Below are 23,466 nucleotides of genomic sequence, written 5' to 3' on the forward strand. Positions count from 1 at the left end.
GGAGAGGCTGAGGGAACTGGGATTGTTTAGTCTGCGGAAGAGAAGAATGAGGGAGGATTTGATAGCTGCTTTCAACTACCTGAAAAGGGGTTCCAAAGAGGATGGATCTAGACTGTTCTCAGTGGTAGCAGATGACAGAACGAGGAGTAATGGTCTCAAGTTGCAGTGGGGGAGGTTTAGGTTGGATATTAGGAAAAAAATTTCACTAGGAGGGTGGTGAAACACTGGAATGCGTTACCTAGGGAGGTGGTGGAATCTCCTCCCTTAGAAGATTTTAAGGTCAGCCTTGACAAAGCCTTGGCTGGGATGATTTATTTGGGGATTGGTCCTGTTTTGAGCAGAGAGTTGGACTAGATGACCTCCTGAGGTCCCTTCCAATCCTGATATCCTATGATTCTATGAAAAGGCAGAGAAAGCTTAGGAGAGCCAATTATAGCCCCACACTGTCCCCACACTCCAGGAAGTCCTCCCCATACAGTGGGGCTCCAAAAGCTTTGTGATGGTGGAGCTGGGAGGCTCAGTGGAGTAGATTGCACGATTATGTTATATCCTGATTTAGGCCCCAGTTTAGCAAGTTACTTAAGCATGAAGTCACTGAAGTCAATGTGATTACTCCTATGCTTAAAGTAAGGTATGTGCTACAGCACCTTTCTGAATAAGGACCCACAGGACCAACAAACTCATAGGCCTTTGCTTACCTCAGATACAGAAAGGATCCCAAGGCTCTAACGGTGAATTGTTAGGCCTGCTCTTTAGGGCAGAGGTCCAGTTATATGGGGGAGTGTCTGAGTCAGAGCTCCACCCATCACTCCTGAAAGCCTCTTCTTGGAGAGAGGCTGGGTCTCCAAGTAGAGTAAACCTGAGGTAACTACCAGTTTGATTAGGAAAGGAAGGAGGGAGAAAGAGAGGGATAGAGACAGAAAGATGGCCTGAGTGGTGGATCTAGTTGTTTATCATCCCAATGGGATGAAGGAAGAATGTGAGCCCCTCAGCTCGATGTCCTGCTGTCTTTTGTTTGATAACTGCAGTAGGATTTTTTTAAATCTTGACCACACTCCAGAGTCAAGCAATCCTGTTTTGTTCAGGGTTGCTCTAACTTACACCAGGCTGCTTCCAGACCCCCAGTGTTGTTCTGGCAGCTGAGAAAAACGGGGACACCTCAGCCAGAGTCCTGCTCAGGGTGTTTGAGGAGGGTGCGTCAGAGCTGCAACAGCAGCTGTACACCAACTGAGGCTTCTCCTATGCAGAGGGGTGTTCCAATGTCTAGATCCTCCAGCTTTAAATCTACTTTGTGCCACCAGCCCAATGCAAGTATCCTACACCAGGGCCCAGGATTAGGGTCTTAATCTCTTGCTGCCAGACCCTGTGATCTTCATTGCAGTTTATGTCTAGCAATTTGATGAACAATTTATGCATAGGGCACTACATCATTTCACTCAGTTCTGCTCTATTTAACTGATAGTTGTAGATTTCAAAATTATTTGCTGCATATGTTATCTATGCGGATTCTTTGGGATATACATGGAGACAGAGGGGGTTGAAATGTCAGGCAGGGCATCTGTTGTTTTAAGCTTATACTGAAGACTGCAGTTCTGGGTGCTGTTGGTGGGTGCTACAGGATAGGTAGGTAAACTTTGCTCCTGCTTAATTCGCTCGGTGTGGGTCTTTCTGATGAGATGTTAAAAGATTTACACTTTGTATAGGAGTAAGGGGATTAGCCCACTGTCTTCACCACACTGTGTAGCATACTCTTCACTCCTTGCTTGCCACCTACTACCTTACCCTGAGAGTAGCTATGGCCATGTGCTCCCCTGACATTTGCCTTGCCTCTATGTTCCTCTCCAGGAACAAAATCATTTCCACTGGATCTTAGCCTACCTGCCCTGTGGTGCTTCCATTGCTTTTCCCCTCTGAACTCTTGCCCCAGTGTGGGCTGGTATAGCTACAGAAGGGTTGTGACTGTTGCTTAATACAATGCAAGTAACATGATAATTTATGCCATCATAAGCAGTGGGGAGAGACACTCCTCCCTCCCCAAGCCTAGACAAGACCTTACAGCCATGGATGGGAACATGGAGAGGGTGGGAGAAAGTGAATGCCAGCATTGGTACTTAGGGTTCTCCCCCTCTGCCCCCCAGTTGAAGCTCATGCATATTATCAGTAGGTCTGGCTCCCCGTGCTACAGTGGTGAAAGAAAATGCCTTTTTACAAAAGACTTTACATGCCACTTAATAGTTACTGCAGCCACCTGGGTGTATAGGGTAAGTACATGTCAATCAGTGCAGGACTGGGGCTGGAGTTTGTATGTCATTCTGGAATAAAGGAAATATATAAATAGAAATATAATTTGAGAAGACCACCTTTTTTTTTTTGAGACACAGTTTATATGTCTAAAAAAATATGACTAAAATCATAGCACTGTGAAGAATATAAGGAAAGAAAAACTGATTTTGCAGTGCATTTTTTAATTAAAAGTTGTATGAATTTTTCCTTTAAGATCATACTACATTAGTGGGATTATGTAACTTTATCCAACAAATAGAACTGTCACTATAGAGATTCTTACTATTCAAAACATGAAAAATAAAATATGATATTTAACTTTATAAATTTCCTCTTTTAAAAATCACTTTTCTTTAAATCAATAAGTATTAACTCTTTCTGGTACAGTACATATGCTATCTGCAAGCCACAAACCAAAGAGTCACTAATACCAAGAAAATGCAACTCTGTCTCCAAAGTATTAAGAAAAAAGCATAATAAAATATACTTTATAAAGTCAGCTCAATGCTTACAGAAGTCATGACAATTAACAAGAATTGAAAGCCAACCCATTAGGTCAACATTGAAAGCCAACATAGCACACAGGACCATCATAACACAGGAAGTGTCTGCAATAGAGACTTATGTTGGAAAAATATATTAGTGATTCTCAGCAAATGGAAACTGAACTTTGGCACTTGCTTATAAAAAGGCCTTTCAGAGTAAAACAAAACTGAAATTCACTTAGAAATATTTTATATGTATTTAGAAAATAAAAACAGACTAGTGATTGAATTCAGAGAGAAATGCAGCATACTCATTAACCTACATAAAATACAAGTACAGTCATTCAACCATCACCTTATTGATGGGAGTGGGGTGGGGCAGAGGGAACACATGCAGACTGGGGGCCAGAACGTCAGCTAGTATAAATTGATGTAAATCAGCATAGCTCCATTGATTTCATAGAGCCACGCTGATTTATATCAGCTGAGTATCTAGCCCAGTCTCTGAATTTGGAGTGGAATAGCATTTGCATTATATTATATAGTCTCTCATGATCTAAAAGAGAACAAGATGGGGTGGGGGGTCATCTTTTATTGGACCAACTTCTGTTGGAAGAAGGTACAAACTTGTGAGCTACACAGAGCTCTTCTTCAGATCCGGGGAAGGAAGCAAAGTGTTTCGGTCATGACATACCACAAGACAAGGATTCTAACTTGTCTAAATTGTAGAGCAATTACCTTCTGTAATGCGGGTAGTGGCTACTCTGTTGTTGTGGCTCTCTGCAGTTCTCAGGTGTGTTGAGTTAAGATGTGGTAAATGTAGTATAAGGATTACCTCATTTCTTTAAAAAGGTTTTAAAAGAAAGTGTTGAATACAGGTAGGGGGGGAAGATTCAATACCAAGGTGTACATTTTGCCTGTTATCCGAGAGAAGCAATTTGCCACTTGATATAGGTAACATTTGCAAAAGAGATTCCCCTAGAAGAATTAATGTACCAAGCAAGAACCTGATCCAAAGTCCATTGAATTCAATAGGTATCTTTGGATCCGCCTTAAGACAACAGCTATCTGAGCCTCTTTCATCTTCAGGATTCATGCCAAGAACTACCAGCTTTATTTGTCCCCAAGCAGTTTCCCCCCTGCAATTCATTTGGTAGGGAAATAAGTGCGACAGACCTGACAAGAATTGTCCTAATAAAATGGGGCACTTAAATAGAAAAATGATTGTAGCTATAAATCTAGCAAACGCTCTTCACATGTCTCCACGGGCCATTTAGTTGCACCTCCAAATACATCAACATTGTTATCAACCCAGGGTATGATGTTGCCAGGCATGTTGGTAGAGCAGTTAGCAATATTCATGATATCTTCTGCTTTTAAGACCCTGTCCCAGATATTGAACTGGCTCATTTCCCCAACAAAGGCTTGAGTTGCATCAAATCTTCCTCCAACGGTGTCCTTTATGAATATAAAAAAAAAGAAAAGAATTAGATGAACAGGTTTTTCCACGTGCTTCTTTAAAATTAAAGAAGCCACCCACAATACCTGCAATAGGTGAAATGCAAGTGCAAAATGCTAGTCACCAAGATTTCTAAATGGTCTTTGTTTTATTTTTCACAAAATATTGCTCTTTCCAGCATTTAGAAGCTCATGTCTCAAAGAACTGGTATGCTGTATCACAAGAGTGTGAACGCCATTTCCAATAGCAAGAGGGTGACATCGTAAATCAGAGGAGCTACTCATGCTCACCTCTGGGAGTAAGGCATACAAATGCTGGCCTTAAAAAAAAAATTAGAGCGGATTTAAGGCCTGATTGGGCAGTGCTTGCCCAGACTAGATTTTGTTAACTTCAGTGATAACTATGCATGTGTAAAGTGTGCTGGTTTGAGCCCTTATGCAGTTATAGTAGTAAATATAACCATGCCCCTGGTCCAGTCATCTGCAAGGATTGAACCAGGACCTCTGGGTTTAAAAAAAAAAAAGCATAGCTTCTATTGCCCGTATTAAAGGACCAACATCATGTTGGAGATAATAGCAGTCTGACTCCTTAAATGGTCCAGCCACTAGCAAGCGGCAAAAAACTACACTGAGTTTGCATGATTACACAGTGAGTTGATAGTACAGATTGGAGCCAAGTATAGTATGAGTAGGCAGAGGGAAAGCTTCACATAAGAGCTCTGCCAGTGTTTTAATGTTGAACTTGAGCATCTACTATGCAGTGACCGACATGATCAAGGAGCAATTAGTTTACAGCCAATAATTTTATTGAATCTCACTTCCTTTTCAATGCAAAAGGAGATCACAAAATCTGTCAGTTTATTCCTAAGGTAATTTGCAAATTTCATAGCAAGATTTCTTTTTTACAAAAATTAGTAAAGGCCATGGCCAATATTCAAATATCACAATTTGCAGTGTGTTGGTTACATAAGTCATTGTACAGCTAGTGGTTGGATGACATGATTGGAGAGCTCTGAGTATTACAGAGAAAAGTGGCTTATTCTTCCTCTTTACAAAGGCATACCACGTGCTTCAGCCTCCAGTGGGTTTGCCTCTGGGACAGAGCAGGAAGGGACCCTGGACACAGCCACAAGCCTCTCCATTATGCCCCCCCCTTGGGTTTAGTGCTCAGTTGCCATAATAGTTAGATTCCTCTATGTATTCATAGAGCAACAGTGCCAATACTATAGCTATGAAAGGGGTGGAAGGAAAAAGGGGCCCCTGCGCTCTCCCCCTAAAGAGGGCCAAATTATCCCTGGCCCTAACATTGGAGGCACAGCAACTGCCATTGCAAGCAGTTGTCCATCACTGTGTTCAGATGCATCATAACTGATCCATTCAGCCTAGTTCCACAGAGTATTTAGCCTCCATATAGCTGCCAGCAATCAGTTTCAAAGGATTCATATGCAAGGCATTAGTCAGATCACTAGCAAAAGTAACAGAACCAATGCTTCATATTTTAGCATTAAGTTAAGACTTGCAATAGGAAATATTTCATTAAATAAGAAATACAGCATGGTAATAGGTACTGATTCCACCAAATATCTGTTGCTTTGTCATGCATCTCTCAGATGCTACACATGGAGTAAGGGGAATGGTATTTTATAATTGGACAATAACAGTCCTATGAATTCCAAATTCACTTCATTTGTAAACAGTAGGTTTTTCTTTAATTTCTGCTTTTAGAGGAGAGAGAGATTTGGTTATTTTTATAAGAAAAATTTCTCTTCAACTCACCTGCTCCTGACCCAAAATCAGGACCCCTCCAGGTTTAATTGGATGCCAAGGGGCTAAATTTTCCCCAGTGCCGAGTTTCTCTCCATCCTGAAAAGCCTCCCACATTCCATCTCTAGTTGTCCACGTGACACAGATATGATGCCACTTTCCATCACTAATAAAGAGAGGGAGCTGGGCAACCTACATGTAGATAACAATAATGATACCGGAGACCTGAGCCTGGCAGTGCCAGCCCTTGAATAATGGCAACAGACCAAGGCTTTATTACTATTCTAGTGTCTTCATACACTGATACAGGACAGACATTCATTCCCATAGAAAATTTAAACACAAGTCATTCTACATTGTCCCAGGTTTACAGCTACACTGCAAATGGCTAAAAAGAGAATCATCTCAATGAAAGGAGGGGTGGAGGTATGTTCAATGCACTGGGAATTCAGCAAGACAGACATGTTTTCTGCTCCAATTGTGGCTAAATACCACAGGTACAAGAGCCTAGGCTACCACCATTCCTGCTGATGCTGCAGGTTAGTCCATAGCATTTCTTTGTTGTTGTTGAAATCCCTTCATGCTTAGCTCTAACCTTCCATTCAGTTTTCGTGCTATGATAGTCCTTCAATCCTGGGGCTTGCCTGTGACATTTGTAGAAAATACTGCTGCACTCTATTGGCCAAGAAAGATCTTGAGCCCCTCCTACTCAAACTTTCTATGGGAACTTTACCGTGGGCTTCAAAGGGCACAGATTAGGCCCCTCTATGGGCATAATCCAACACAGAAGTCAATAGAAAGACTCACTGGCTTCAGTGGACTTTGGATCAACCCTTAGAGTAGAAGAATATTTTTAGCCTTGCACAAGTAGTTAACAGTGTAGGCTAACAAGCCTACAAATGCAGAGAACATTAGAGAGAAGTTCTAACCTCCCTTCCCCCTCCCCCCACATACACATGCACAAGCCAAAATTATTAACAAGGTATTTTTAATAAGCATTTCTTAACCCACTACACGGACAGTGAACCATCTGAATTGTACTGTAGGTAACTTAGCAACCCTATCACTACACTCCCAGGGATTAGGTGTTTGAGATTTCCACCCCTCCGCACACACAGAACAGTGCCTGATGCCAAGTTTTGATAAAACTCATTTCAGCCATTGTTGAACAATTTAGTTTTTATTCAGGTAAGTAGTGTAATGACATAATTTGAGGTTTACAAGTTCTAAAAATTTATTTTGACAGCTAGCTCAAACTCAGGGTGGGTGTCAGGGGAGATGTTCAGGGTACTTAAACAATTTTGAAAAGTTGGATTTTAGTATTTGTATTTAGTTTTCTTCTCAGGCCTGATTCTGCAATGTGCTGAGCACCTTTACTGTGTTTTTGACACTTTGTAGGAGAGGTCCCTGATAATTAAACTTTTTATAGACAAAGGCAAGAGTGGAAAAGTTTGACATAAATTGAAGACCTAGTAAGTAGAATACTTTTTTAAAAAAAAAAATCTGACATATGCCTTCTTCTCTTTGATCTCAGGTTAATTTTATGCCAGGTTCATTCTGATCTTTTAAAATTAAGAGGAATTTAATATAACCTAATTGGTTTGACTATGATCTCTTTTATACAGGCTCTAAACTGGTTTAACTTCAAACGGGTTAATCCTGATTTAAAATGGTATGAATGAGAAGCGACTCAGACCCAGTATTTCTAAATGTTTGTAATTGTAATGTACAAGGTGAAGCCTATCCAGCTATACCACATTACCTATTTTAATGAACAAAAGCATCACCTAATTTTATTCAAAGCCATTCTGTGAAAGTACATAAATTTTTTATTTTAAAAACTTTACTGCCCTGATCTTGCTGACATTGAAGTCAATGGAAAAGTTACCTGAGATTTTTTATAGTGCAGAATCAGGCCTTAAAATCTCCTTTTACCTGGGCTGTCTATTCTAGAAAGGAAAGTAGTTAGTTCTCACCTTGTCATTAATTAGTAATTCGATTGGATTATTCCCCCATTCTATCAGCACAATTTCGTTAGCCTGCCCAGGGACAGCATAGGAGAATGGTGTTCCAATTCCAGGAGAAGCACTTGACCTCAGCCACAAGCACACAGTGAAGGCATATAACTCTGGCAGAGTCTTCTTGATCTTCCCATATAAATAATTTGTGCGAAGAGGGAGACCAACCTTGAATTCGTCTGGTGATTTAAAAGCACTGCTTCCTATGGTTATAGAAAGAGAAAGAGCTTTACATGCATTTTAAATGACATTTCTTATCTAAAGCTAAACTCGGTTAAGACAGGTTATTTTCTAACTGACTGATTTAAGGAATTACACACAGACTATGTTCAAAGTGCATGTTGGTTGCACAAACCTACATTAAGGTTAAACAATTTGCCCCCCTTGTGTGTCTGTTCTAATAGAGTCTTTAATTATATGATCACATACTGTTTTTCCATAGGATTCCTGCCGCATTCAGTGCGCAGAATGGACAGTGTTCAATAAGCAGCTATTTATATTTTGAATTCTCCTTGTTGTCCAGTGTGTGGCCTAGACCTAATTTACTCCCCATTATTCAAAGGCAACTCTAAAAAACTAAATTATTTTCCCCATGGCCTTTTCTATGGCACTCATCACTTTAGTATCAGAGTGCTTCACAAACAATAATGTATTTGACAAACCCCCTGCAAGATGAGGTGGTATCATGGTCTCCATTTTAGAGATGAGGACAAAAAGCACAGAGAGATTAAGGGGAAGTATTCACTAGGTCTGAGAGACCCATTTGACATGACTAGATCCAGATCTCAGAGTACATAGTTTCCAATCAGGCCTACTATTTCCATTCTGTGGAAGGTGTTTTTTTGTTTTGTTTTGTTTTTTTAAGATTTATTCTGAACTGGAATGAAAAAAGTTTGAGGCTTATTGCAGAATTCACAAAAATTGGCACCATCAAGACACTTCTCTTTGATAATTTTGGTTTATTTCATCTTTTATTATACAACATAATGTAGATATATTAATGTAATACAAGATTGACTTATTGAATTATTTTAACTTTTTCCTGTTGAAAGTTTCATCAGAATCAACATATTACTACAATATGTTTTGATTTTGACTAAATGGCATTGTCCAGTGGAAAATTGTGTCCAAATGTTTTTGATGAGCTCCAATATTTAGCATTATATATAGCACTTTAAAAGCACAGCTCCCATTGCCTTCCATTACAGCCCTGAGTGCTCAGCAATTCTGCTAATTAGACCCCAGGGTCCAGTTGGGCACCCAGAAAGAGGAGGAAAACAATTCATGACTCCCTGTGAAAAGCTTGGTTTGACTTGCCCAGCATCACATATAAAGGAAGCAGGGATTGAATCCAGTTCTCCAGGGCAATATACAATTGCCTTATCCATCATACCTTCTTTATTCTTCCTGAAGTCCTCTGCCTCATTTATTCACCTTCGAATTTCTGTAATAGCCTCCTTCACTACACAACCCTGATTCATCCCCAGAGAAGGTCTAGTCTGTGCACTGAACAAGGCAAGGATCATGTGGAAATAATAATATGTGGGCATGTAATTAAAGAGTGTATCCTAGCACATTATGCACAAGGGGACCAAATTAGGGTTGCCTGTGCAATCTTAATTCTGGTATTTCCTAACTTCCTTGACTTAACATGGGTTTTTGTAATTTCTTAGGTTTTTTGTTTTGTTTTTTTAAAGCCAGGGAAAGAAAAAACCGCAGAAATTCTACCTGGCATCATAATCAGCAGGGAACTTTTACATCCACCACACAGACCTCTGCTACTTGTGCTAAAGTAACTGATAGCAATAGTAGGAACCTTCCACTATGTGGACCAGCACTGGAGAGGGTTGAGACACACTTTGCCAGTGTATGTCACAGATATGTGCTGCCAGCGGGGGAATGGCAAGACTCAGGAATGTTGGGTTCTATTCCAGGCTCTGGGGGGGGGGGGTCGCTCTAGTGGGCACAGATTCTTCTCTGTATTTCCCCCAGAAGCATGACCCCCTTCCCTGTCCTACTCTTCCCCACCTCTGGCTCATTTTCCTTGCCTACCATTCCCAGTCTCCATTACTCAAGATTTGCATCTGAGCCCTAATCTCCTTGTCCAGATAGTTCTAGGTCTCAGTCACCCCTTCACCCTGCCGCACAAACACTCCTAATCTCTCCCCCTCTCTACATTTGTGTCTAGTCTCCTTGCCCAGCCTAGTCCCCCCCCAACTCCTCTTCTGATCCATCTTCTCCACTGTCTCCCAGACAGTCTCCCTATTCAATCTCAGTCTTGCCCCTACCCATAATCCTCCACAGCTTCTTGCCCCAGTCTCTTGGCCAGCCAATCCCAGTTCTCCCCCATACACCAGCTCCTTCTCAGATGGGTTTCCCCCACCCCTCTGCCGTGGTTCCTTCCAATTCCCTGACACACTGGTTCTCAGTCCCCTTGTCCAGCCAGACTCAGTCTGTGTTCCCCTGACCAACTGGTTGTGGTTCTTCCATTCCACCCCACCCCATTTCTCACTGCCTCCCAGTCCCACTCTCCTTAACCAACCAGTCTTAGCTTTTCCCCTCCTTCCAGAGCCAGTCTCAGACTCCTTGCCTCAATCAACTCCTTTCCCTTCCCCAGGTCTGGTTTTTGTCCCCGCTGCATGCGGATCACATGGCTTCCTCCTCCACATTCCCCTTGTTAGCAGCCAGGCAAAGGTGGGAAGGTCACCAAGAGCACAGGAGCACAGGCTCCCCGCTCTTGGTTCCAGTGCCTGGTCTCAGCCATGCCCAGAGCAGCTTGGAGCAATAATTACAGGGAAAGTCTGGCTTCACCCCTGTAGCTATGGGCTGCAGGGAGCATGCTCAGTTTGTCTGAGGATAGTGCATGCACAGCCTGGTCAGTAAGTGCTCCAAGGCTCAAGCATGCTCAGTGAGGATGGCATCTTCAAGAATGTAACTGCTACAAATCAAAGAATTCGCCACTAAACATGTGCAAACTGATTTTTCAAAGATGTATAACTTGGCCATATTTTCATGGGGGGTATCAAAAGGCACATGCTTGACAATGGTCATGCTCCTGACAAATTTCTCCAAAGCATGAGGAACTAGAGCTAGAATTTAACATGGTCAAATTAGTATATTTTCCCCTACCCTTGATCTTCAAAATGGTAGAATGATTTTTTTGAGAACTTCAGCCAAAGCCATTCAGCCTGACCTGGAAAATTGCAAACCCCAAAAAGTTATTGTTTGGCAAAGCCAAAAGCAACTAAAAACAGGGTCTTATCCTGGGGAGTGCCAGGCAGCCTCTCATATAGGTGGTGGTACCACCCCTGACTATAATAACTGACAAAAAGAAACAGACATTTGCAGCTGTAATGGTAGGTGCTAGGTTACATACACATGGTAAGAGACAGTGGCTTGCAGTCTAACTAAATGTTTCCTTTTAACATAGCACTATGTTGAAGTGTCCTAAGGAGCCTTTGGTGTGCACCAGCGGGGTCTATACAGACTAATTAATGAGTCACACATTAGGGTGCTTTATAAATCACACCCCCCATATGCTCATTACTTCATCAGGTAGGCAAGTCCTTGGAGTCTACAATCTGTAACATCTCCATATCAAAAAATCAAGAGTCAGAACTCTTCCAGAGTCTCCTACTACCCTTTACAAAAGATTGTCTTTTGCCAGGACAAATACAAGGTCCAGTGAGAGATTGTGGCACTGTGGATGGTTGACAGTCTATTGTCCAGAAATAGATTGCAAATGGATCTGCACTTGAAATAAAATACTTGGCACTTGTACTGCTCCTTTCATTACAGCATCCCAAAGGGCTTCACAAACATTAATGGACTGAATTTCTCAGTCTCAAGAATTAAACATAGCAAGTATTATCCTCCACTTTACAGAAGGAGAAAAGTGAGGCACAGGAAAGGCTAAGTGAGTTGCATCAAAATTGCAGAGAAAAAGTAACAATGCCAGGATAAGAACCCACGTCTCCCAATTCCTGGCCCCAAACACATCAACACTTTAGAAATCTTTGGGAGATCAGCTTTTTTTTTAAAAAGTTCTCTCAGCTGTTTTTAGTCCCCCAAAGAGTTATAAGCAGTCGATATTGGACTTCTACTTCTCTCTGAAGACCTGTGTCCTGTAGGGACAGACTATTTCTGGCCCAGTATTACAAGTGTCAGTAAGTTTGCAATTCAAGGCACTTTTATAGACAGTCTTCGTTAAAGGTTCTAGAGAAATTTGTTAACTTGGAAGAGTTCATTGCTCCAAGCTTATTGCATCTCACCAGACATTTTCACTGCAGCTCAGACTTTAGTTTTGATATTGAGAAAATGTTAAGTGACCAGTTAGACATCTCTTTTTGCACATTTTTAAATGAAAAGAATATGCCCAGTACTGAACAAATGGATCCATTAGTCTGTAGTTTAAAATTCATGAGATGTGTATGTTTGTAGTAGATATATTTCCAAAAACATGCAATTTGTTTTTAAGCAGACAGCCCATTCACCCAAGCAAGTCATTGTCCAACCCTGCTGTTCTTATAAACATTATTTAAGGATAATCTAATGCTATGCAATTCTCTGTTGGTATATTGTCCTTACCGACAGTTTCATTTTGTAGTTCATTGCCACATGCATTTGTAAGTTAAATAAATGGAATACTCACACATGCAGTTCCCCAGTAATAATTAATCTAAATATCTGATTAAATGATTAGGATTAAGAGAGTCTCCCAGTGGCACCACATGTAATCTGCTGTAAAACCTGAAGGTTGCACATTTGGGATAGGACACATGCTTCAAGGTCTGCTGAATCTCAGAGGCAATGTTCACCACTAATGAAAACCAAAGATGGTGTCTCAATGGTGTATTCATCAGAAAGTGGAAAGGGTCTAGTGGCATAATTAGTGCTTGCAGATCTAGAGGGTGAAGTTAGCTGCAGCAGCCTTTTCCACACAAGTGAATTTGTGTTCACTAACTATCTGCACTGAAAATCATGTGATCTAATAAAGTGTGTCAAAAGCACTTTTGAGGAGAATTGCCTTTTTCCCCTTCTCCATTTACATGGCCCCCATATCTATAGATATCTTAGCATCCAACAAACTTTAATGGATCATCTTCAAAACCCTGTATTTTTTCCAGTTTAGAGATGGGAAACTGTATGGACAAAGTCACTTGTCAAATAAGTCTGTGACAGAGGCAGGAATTGAACCCAGATCTCCAGATACGTAGTCCAGTCCCTCAGTACAAGACCATGCTCCCTCTTAAGAGGTACAGTTCTAATACTGCAGCAGAAGAGAAGGAAAACTAAATAGCAAAATGCAGGGAAGGCTTTAAATTCTGTTTCTAAATTACCTTTTTCCAATTCAGAAACTCTTTCTAGCAATGCACTCAGGGCTGTTTCTGTCTTTTGCCGATGGGCTGAAGTTTCATTATGAAGCAGGGATTTCTCATCCTCAAGTTCAGCCACTTTGCTTAAAAGCTGGCGCTCTAGATCTCCAAGCCTCCTTTGAAGCATCTCTCGAAGCTCATTAGGCAGGGCTGCATATGACACATTGGCTCGGAGTTGGTGCTTTAAGGAAAAAAGAAAAGAAAGATTTCATGCCACATCTGAAAAAAAGCAAAAATTGTGAAATGTGGGTCTGCTCATGACCAAGAAAGAAAGCCGTTTTCAAACCCAGAACACTAAGCTCTCCTGAAAGTATAATAGAAATGCTAAAAAGCAACGTCATGTTCAAACCTTTCATCAGACTAACAAAAGAAATAGACTCATTTCTTTAATACCAATGTATTTGTTTAATGCTTCCCTTGTTTCATATCACTTAAAGGTCATACATTTAAGAAAGATAGTTCAATCAAATAAATTCAAGAAGCCAAATTTGATGCATTTCAAATAGCTACATGTTGCACATTTTCAAAAAAAGGAAAAAAAATTCAAAATGACATTACCAGACACTAAAGCAGAGTAAATTATACCAAGAAAAATGTTTTGATTACTTAAAAAAAAATCAAAATAGACATTTGGGGTATTTTAATTTGGTAATAGTGAATGATTTATTAAACAAGAGTTCAGATGTTTCATCAAATCAACTTTGAAAGTGACCCATTATGAAAGTTATTTGTTTAAGCTGTCAAAGTGGGATAGCCTTTATCCCAAATGACACCGACTTCTCTTCCAAAGAGAACGGGAGAACTAGAGAGAACAAAACAAAAAAATGGAAAGGGAGGGTAAAGAAAGAAAGGAATAGGGCAGAGGGTAGAAAAGAATGACATCTCAGTTTCCATCTGCTAGAAATTAAATCAAAGATTTCTAAAAAGTCAGACCCAATCTTTTCAAATTTACCTGAGGTCAATCTTTTCTGAAAGATTATGTGCTCTCTAGCTGCCAGGTCAGCCAAGTCACTGTGCCAAGCTTCTATCCCTGGAAGCAGTCTGCTCGTCCTCTAAGCAATGCAAGTTGTTTGGCTACAAGCACTGCTCTAGAAAGCCAAGCTTTCCGTGAATTGGAGAGTTTCCAAGACGGTGGGTTAGATCCCAAAACACAGTTCTGGGAAGTAATTTTTAAGCAGATATCTATTACCATATCAATTCTCCTGCCTACTTCAAGCCAAATGAATCATATTCTGGGACAGTCCCATAACATGTTAGACAGTATGACTCCAGAAGAGTCATCTCCAGCAGCAGACAAGGCCCAAGCACTGTAACCTATGTGGGGAAGTAGCCAATGAGGGAATGCTTGAAAAATGTTTAAAAACCTCTACTATTGAGGTATTATTAAAACGGATTCAACAGCCATTCTGGTTAAAGAACTGCTAGTAACAGTTGACTAGACATGAACTTTTAATAAATCATGTTAAATCCTCTTGGGAATCGTACATCAGAATGGGGTGGGGGAAGAAAATACCTAGAATTCTGCCATGGTCTGGGGAAAAAACTCAACATTCTGCTTGGAAAAAGAAGTTTCCATCCAAGCAAACATTGCCATAAGTGCTGTGTCTAACTGTGAGTCTGATCCCAGCCTTACTGAAGTCAATTAGAGCCTTTACACCGATTTCAGGGGGCTTTGTATTTGTACAGTTCTTTGAATGACTCGCTTTCACTCTAGACCAGCTCTCATGAAAGCATCGTATGGTCTTGATGACTCACACTTCACAACTTTCTCAAGGGCCTGGCTGTTTTGTCCGGTCATCCGACCTTGACATAGGGCGCTGAACAGGTCAGCATCACATTCCAAGCCCTGCACAGGCACGTTCTCAGCGCTAGCAGAGATTTAGAAATATTAAAAGCTGATACTAAGCTCATAACAGCAGGAAAATAAAACCCACAAATCTCTTCTCTTCCGTTTTAAGGGCAGGGCCATACTAAGAGGGATACTCGATTTTCCATTAACTAAAAAACAACAAAAAATCAATTCTCTGTAGCCTCTCCTGCAGGGTCACTTCCCCCCACCCCCCGCCCTTTAAATAAATAAACACACAAGGAATTCGTTATGAATTTAACATGCACCCAGCACAAGGGCTTGCACCGCAGATTGCCGGTCTAAAGCACTCTTATTCAGAGCGTACAGTCCCCACATCCAGGTCTCTTCTCAAGCCTCCCCTCCTATGCCTCAAAGGAAACGTGGGCCCTCGCTCTCCCTACCCTAGGGTATACATTTAGAGTCGCCCTAACGAAAGGGGTAGGAGACTAGATAACTGATTGACCCAGACGTGGACGAAATAAAGGCTCTCGACGAGCCCCCGCTGCAGGATGAACCATCTGTAGTTTCTGGGAAGCGATGCCTGTTCCTTTCAGTCTGTGACCGGGAGCAACTTCGTTAATTGCCCTCCCGAAAGAGACCCGTGTATTTTCAGTGGGTGACATCAGTCCCCCCAAGGCTATTCGTTACAGCCTGGCGCTGCCGTGGACATGGCACCTCGGATGAAAAGTGCTATACAGACATACACAGCAGCAGCCGCCGCCGCCCTCTTTGCAGCACCAGGGACAGCTCCCCATCCAGCCGGGCTCTGGCTTGTCCCCGAGCATCTCCTACCTCCAGGTTCTCTAGCCGGTCCTTCAGCGTCTGCATGGTCCGGCTCAGCTGGTCGATGACCTGGGTGGGGTCCCGGGGCAGGTCCCCCATGGTGTCTTTGCCTTTGGCAAACTCTTTCCTCCACCCTTCAGTCCCGGGCTTGCCGTCGGGGCCGGGGAAGCTCTCGCAGCGGCTCAGCTTGCTGGTCAGCTCCCGGATGGTCTCCCGCTGGTTGCCGATGGTCTGCTTCTGCTGCAGGATGGTCTCCCGCAGCTGCAGCACGGTGGCTTTCAGCTCCTCCTCGGAAGGGAGGGCGTCCCCCTGCATGGGGACAGGGGGCAGCGGGCAGCCCGAGGGGGCAGCGTCCAGCGGCAGGGAGGTGCACACGAAGCGGCTCCCCGGGGGGCTCTCCTGGCCCCTCACTCCCCGCCAGCTGGCCCCGGAGGCGAGGGAGAGCAGCAGCCCCGCCAGGAGAGCCAGCATGCCGGCTCCCGGGGCACAGAGCCCCCGAGGGCAACGAGCCCTTAAAGCTGCGGGGAAGGGGGTGGGGACCACTTGGGGGACCGGGTGGTAGCTCAGCCCCAGCGCGGAGCTCTCCGGGGCGGCTGGGACCAGGCGCTGTCCACTCCCTCCTCCGAGCACGACTGGCGGCGGCGGCGGCCCCGGGCAGCGCGCAGCCGAGCCCGCTCCAGTACCTGCGCCGCCCTAGCTGCGGCGCGCGGCTCCGGCTCGCGGGCTCTTAAAGGCAGGGCTGGGGGGGGGGAGGGGAGAGGCCGGCGGGCGCGGGGTGCGGCGGGCGCTGGTTGGTTGGGGCGCGGGCTGACGCCACGCGGTCCCCAGGGCGCCAAGGAGCCGGAGTGGGTGTGGGAGGCCGGGGAGACTTCCCATTGGCTGCTGGTCAGGACGGGGAGACGCGCGAGCCCGTTCAGCCGGGCCCCAGGCAAGTCAGGGGAGAGCCCCGCCGCCTGAGTCATTAGCCCGCGGGTGAGGCTGAGCCTGGGGGGGGGACACGCAGGCGGCACCGCTGGCGCCGCTTCGGGGGGCGAATTGCAGGCCGGTGATGAGTACAGGAGAGCGGGGGGCCTGGCAGAGCCTCCGCTGGAGCCATGCTGGGCGCTCCAACAAAATAGCCACGTGGTGAAAGCACCGGATCCACAACTGGGGTCCTGTCCTGTCCTGTCTCCAAGGCACTGTCTCTGGATGCCTCCGTTTACCATTGTTACGATGGGCCTCCTGCTACCTTCCCTACTTTAAGCCATCCATCTAGTGAGGGTAAATTACTGCAGCCACAATTTTCAAAAGTGGCCAGAAGTTGAGAGTTTTGGTTGCTCAGCCTTTGAGCTGGTTTTTCAGAGGTGCTAAAAGGCTCGTAACCCCCAGAGGAAGTCAGTGGGAGTGGTGGGTGTCCCGTGCTCATGTCTGTGTTGAGATATTCCATATAGAAAGACACTATAACTTTGAAGTGACACTAGGGACTTCCCCTTTCTCCAGTCAATTTTGTGTTGACTGGTGAATTGTTCAGTGCAGTTCATTTTCAGGCAGAATTGAATTCAAGCATGCAACTACTTGCATTTCAGTGTGTGTAGGCATCAGCTATCAGGAATACCCATCACCCACTGCCTGGGGAACAGGTTTTCAGAGTGGTAGCAGTGTTAGTGTGTATCAGCAAAAGTGTTCCTCAAGTATCTCTGTTTCAAGGTGGAAGCCTTAGGACCCAATTCAGAAAAGCGCATAAGCACTTACTTTAGACAGTCCCATTCAGGAAAGCATTGGCTTCTGTGGGACTTAAGCACATGCTTAAGTGCCCTTCCTGAATTGGGATTCTCTCCTGAATTAATGCTTTAGGGCCTGATCCAAAGTCCATTAAAACTAAATCTTTCCACTGACTTCAGTGGGCTTCAGATCAGATATTTCATACAGAATATTAAAATTTCTAAGGCAGTGCTCTCAACCTTTCCAGACTACTGTACCCCTTTCAGAAGTCTGATTTGTGTTGTGTATCCCCAAGTTTCACCTCACTTAAAAACTACTTGCTTCCAAAATCAGCCATAAAAATACAAAATTGTCACAGCACACTATTACTGAAAAATTGCTTACTTTCTCATTTTTACCATATAATTATAACATCAATTGGAATATGAATACTGTACTTACATTTCAGTATATAGTATATAGAGCAGTATAAACAAGTCATTGTATGAAATTTTAGTTTGTCTTGACTTCACTAGTGTTTTTTTATGTAGCCTGTTGTAAAACTAGGCAAATATATAGATGAATTTATGTACCTTTCCCCCCCCTCCCCCCGGAAGATGTCTGCATACCCCCAGGGATACACATACCCCTGGTTGACAAACACTGGTTTAGGTCAATAATGTCATATCTTCAGACTAGATAAAGAGTAATTGGTTAATGTCTGTATTATACTATGAAGATGTAAACTATTAAGGAGTATTCATTATTAAAAGCATGAATAGAAAAATACATACTAAAGGTCTGATGGATGTTTGTGTGGTACCATGCATCTGTAAGTGCAATGGCACAGGAAAGAGCAATGTTTGGTATTTCAATGAGCTTTAAATTGGCACCACAACACAGGCACAACACTCACAACCTCTGCAGTGCATTATACCAGATACACACTTATTTGCCTCTTATTTTTAAGGAATGCTGTTCAAGAGTAATTATTTTTGTTATCTCTAATAATATGTATAAATAGATTTGTCATTTCTATTACAAAGCCAGCAAACAAAAATTTATTTTGGCAAAGAATTTCATTAACATTAAATGAAATTATTATGAGGCTATAAAACTGAATGCACATACAATTGATTGGGCATCCTGCTTATTATATTAATTCTGTGATGTGCAAGGATGGTGCTTCATAACTATATTCAAGTGATATAGGTCATGTTTAATTCTTTCATGATTTAGCAAGATCAAGTTGAATAATTTCTGAGCAATTTAAATAAGTAGATATCTCATGCAAAGAGAAATAGGATGCAATATCCTTAAAAGAATTGATTCAGAAGTTTCTAGAAAAAATCATATTAAATGAAATTCAGACAATCAAAGAAATATCTCAAATATAATTATTTGGAGTAGTAAATGTTTTCATATTATTTGACTATTAAGTTCCAATTGCAGCTTTATTGAATATTTATCCAAGAACAAAATTGCCATATTTCATCTGAATGTGTTGTCCAAAATTTAAGTCTGCTATCATTTTCAAGTGGTAATCTCAAACCAGAGTGTTTTTTACTATGGCCCTAATCTGGCTGCCATTGACGAGAATGGCAAAACTCCCATTGACTTCATAGATACAGGAACAGATCCAACACACAGCAGCAAATTTTGCAATTTGAACATAGGCTCTTTAAATTAGTGTTTCCTTTTATTTGTTGTAAACTGACTAGCCATTTATGCCTTAAGATGAGATTGTCTGTGGAAAAAAGTTTATCATATTAGGTAGCGGAGATATGTTAACATTTATGGTGCTTTCATCACATACACAATCTATCCTCCTAGGTTTGCTTATGTCGCTTGACAGGTGCATACTGTTCACATTATTTTGTCCTTGAAATTGGAAACAGCTTCATATCTGAAGTGGTAAGAAGAGAAAGAGGGAATTTATCTGATTTGCAGAAGACCAGGAATTTCAACCCTAGGAAATGGTCCTGCAAATGCTCCATAAACAATAGTCGCATTGATTTGAATGGACCATTCTCTGTAGTGAGAACTTGAAGGACTGGGTACATAGTCACAGAGATTTTCAGTTCATACAGAAATAAAGCATGATAGCAAAGTCCTACATCCATAGAATCCCTCATTCGCCCATCTGGGAACAGGGACTATCTATCCACTTTATTCTCTGAATATCCTTTCCATCTACAAACCCAAGAAGTATCATCTGAAAAACAACTACAACATTCAGTACATTCACAGGACTGTGGAATCCTGTTGCACCATCCTTATTCATTATACAGCCTAACCCCTATAGTCCTAGGGAGCCCTCAGCTCCGGAGGCAGCCAGGGAAGAGTGATGGATCTGGATCTGGATCTCTCATACTTCCTTTCCCACTTCCTTCCTGTGCCTTTTGTATGCCCTGCCTAATGGCCTAATTAGCATCTTAGTTCTCCTCAACCCATCAATTAGGCACAGCTCTTCTTAATCAGGTCTGCTCTACAGTAATTAAGTAGAGGTGCAGTGACCAGAGGGCTGGCTCAGCTGCTGTTGCCTAGCATTCTGTCACACCATCTAAGTCATTTTGGGCCAGATTTTTAAAAGTATTTAGGCACCTAAAGACAATGGATCGAGTGGATCGAGTGGTATGATCTGGATGAAAGCTAGAGGCATGTAGGTAGGAATAGCGGTCAGTAGGTTTCCGATATAGGGTGGTGTTTATGTGACCATCGCTTATTAGCACCGTAGTGTCCAGGAAGTGGATCTCTTGTGTGGACTGGTCCAGGCTGAGGTTGATGGTGGGATGGAAATTGTTGAAATCATGGTGGAATTCCTCAAGAGCTTTTTTTCCATGGGTCCAGATGATGAAGATGTCATCAATGTAGCGCAAGTAGAGTAGGGGCATTAGGGAACGAGAGCTGAGGAAGCGTTGTTCTAAGTCAGCCATAAAAATGTTGGCTAAAGCTTCAAAAACAGACTCCAACGAGAGACTGCTGAATTGGAATTAATTTGCAAACTGGATACAATTAACTTAGGCTTGAATAGAGACTGGGAATGGATGAGTCATTACACAAAGTAAAACTATTTCCCCATGGTATTTCTCCCTCCCACCCCACCCCCCACTGTTCCTCTGATATTCTTGTTAACTGCTGGAATTAGCCTACCTGCTTGTCACCATGAAAGGTTTTCCTCCTTTCCCCCCCCTGCTGTTGGTGATGGCTTATCTTAAGTGATCACTCTCCTTACAGTGTGTATGATAAACCCATTGTTTCATGTTCTCTGTGTGTGTGTATATAAATCTCTCCTCTGTTTTTTCCACCAAATGCATCCGATGAAGTGAGCTGTAGCTCACGAAAGCTTATGCTCTAATAAATTTGTTAGTCTCTAAGGTGCCACAAGTACTCCTTTTCTTTTTGCTTATTAAGAACCCTGCTCTTCCCTGCAGGCACTCACAGCAGCCTCACTGCTGGGAGTCCTTCCATACCATACACTAATGTCTTCCACTACACCTAGGCTCCTTATTACTCCTCTTCTGTACCTCTGCCAGGACAGACACTCCAGCCGTTTCAGCCAGAAAGGAACTCCAGTCTTCTCAGCAGAAACCCTCATAGCCTCTCTTCTGGAAGATCTGGGGGAGCATCCCTCAGTTCCCCGGCCTTCTCCCTGTTCCCCTTGGTCCAGCTCAGGAGTAAGCCCCTAGGCTGTTCCCTCACTTTCTTTGACCCTTGGTTTTGGCTCTCCATCTTAGATGTCAGCAAGCAACTCCCTCTGCAGCTCTCTGGCCTTCAGCCCTCTAGACCTGGCCCTCTGGCTCAGGAAAGTCAGCTGACAAACTCTTCTTGCTGCTCTTTGGCCTTCAACCTTCTCCCAGGAACCAACCACAACTTCCTTCCAGGACTTTCCACCATCCCTCTGGTCTCTGACAGCTCTCACCGGCCCTGACTGACTGTCTGTGCTCTATGGTAACCCTCTCTCACCAGGTATCTCTCCCTTGAGGGCCCAGATCCTTATTTTAAGCCCAGTTGGGAGACAGCTGATGATCACTGGTGCACTGACCCTGTTTCCTCTTGGGGAACATCCATACAGGGAGTGGGAGCCCATTGCAGCAAGTCTGAGGGGCTAGATTGAGAGACTCAAGCTCATGGGGCTCATGCTCCAGCACTAAAAATAGCTGTGCAGACTGTGAAGCTTAGGGTCCGAAGACTCTGGAAGTGGGGGGCTTCAAAGCCTGAGCTCCAACCCGAGGTGCAATGTCTACATAGCTATTTTTAGAGCCATAGCCTGAGCCTGTTGACCCGGCCTGTGAGATTCATTGCCACAGGCTGCCACTAGCTATGAAGATGTACCCTAAAAGGTAAAGCCTTTTGTTTGTCTTGCCTATTTAAATTGTAAACCTCCTAGGCAGGAATTATCTCTTACTATATATTTGTACATCACCTAGTATAATGGGATCTGATCTCATTTGATGCCTCTAGGCACTACTCTAATACAAATAATAATAAATATGTTCTTTAATATATGAATCTCTGAGAAGGTCCTACCTAGGCCAATGATGATAATTTCTAGAGGTTATGCATACAAAACGTCCTTCTCTCTGGTTTCTGATGACTCCAATGACAGTTTATTATTAAGAATTAACGTAATCCAGACCTATCTTTAGAATGTGATTAGCCAAACCAAAGCACGTACATAATTATCAGGAGAAATTGATTTCTCCTGAGTTCAGTGTCAAGATTTACAGAGAGGAAGGCTTGATATTGAATCTTAATTTTAGAATAAGGCAGGCTGTCCAAAGCAAGGAGAGACTATTAGAATCATAAATGGCACAGAGTTTGGAAAGGTATGGATAGAAAAAGAGTATTTTTCACTAAAATGATTCATGAATTTCTGTAAAGTGGACAGATTGTCAAAACTGCTCAGCATCCCAGCAGACATGGTTGCTGCTAAAAGTTGAATGCTTTTGAAAAACTAGCCATTTCACTTCTCTCTGAATGGGAGATGAATGCTTTGGAAAATCTGGCCCTTTCTCTCCAAAACAACCACTGTGTTAGCCACAGTGCTTAAATGTGTTTCTTGGAAAGAAAAGCAGACATTTAGGTTATTACTGTATTGTAAAGACACATTTATTGCAAAGTTCTGCATGTTGCAGCCAGTAATCTCAGGGGAAAAATACATTTTTTAACAAACAAAAAAATCTTTCCTTTGGTTCTTGCATTTCTTTTTTCAACAAAAGACCGAGGATCAAATTAATCTCTGTTGTAACTCCAACAAAGTCAGTGGAGTTACACCAGTGATAAAGCCTTAACATATGAATTTAGTTCAGTGTCCTTGATAATGTGCTTACTAAGATGATCAGAGCTATAAACAGCATCCTTGCTTAAATGTGAATCTATACCTCAGACTGAATAAAAGACTTTGGTTTCTGATTAGAGATGTGCCTGAGCAACAAAATTCAATTCAGAATCTGGATTTTGAACCTTGTAAATTACATGCAGCATGTAGAGAAGGTGTTTCAGATCCAGGGTTTTGGTTCATCCCATTACAGATAGGGCACCTGCCTTGAGGCTTGGATTTGGGTTCAGAGACTGAAATTCGTAAAATGTAGGGATGTTTAAACATGAGCTTTGGTTTCAGCTTATCCTTATTTTAGATGTTTTTTTAAATGATAAAATAAAGATGAAATATTACAAAAAACTAACAGAGAAGGGAGATAATCTCTCATTATTTCCGTTTCCAGTACTGTTCTAATCTGTAAAACTATGGGAAAAATCCTGGTCCCAAT

General features: G+C 42.6%; 1 protein-coding gene across 1 annotated transcript; it reads right to left on the reverse strand.

The window, feature by feature from the left end:
* Window positions 1–2,445: 2,445 nt before the first annotated feature.
* Window positions 2,446–17,099, reverse strand: NPTX2 (neuronal pentraxin 2). The gene is made up of 5 exons (XM_038417817.2): window positions 16,025–17,099; window positions 13,348–13,564; window positions 7,967–8,211; window positions 6,003–6,182; window positions 2,446–4,226 (listed from the first exon to the last, which is right to left on the reverse strand). Exons 1-5 carry the CDS (start codon window positions 16,484–16,486, stop codon window positions 3,999–4,001), a joined length of 1,332 nt encoding a protein of 443 aa, XP_038273745.1. The 5' UTR covers window positions 16,487–17,099; the 3' UTR covers window positions 2,446–3,998.
* Between the last annotated feature and the right edge of the window lie 6,367 nt (window positions 17,100–23,466).

This window comes from Dermochelys coriacea, chromosome 10, assembly GCF_009764565.3.
Source record: "Dermochelys coriacea isolate rDerCor1 chromosome 10, rDerCor1.pri.v4, whole genome shotgun sequence".
NCBI classification, from domain to species: Eukaryota; Metazoa; Chordata; order Testudines; family Dermochelyidae; genus Dermochelys; species Dermochelys coriacea.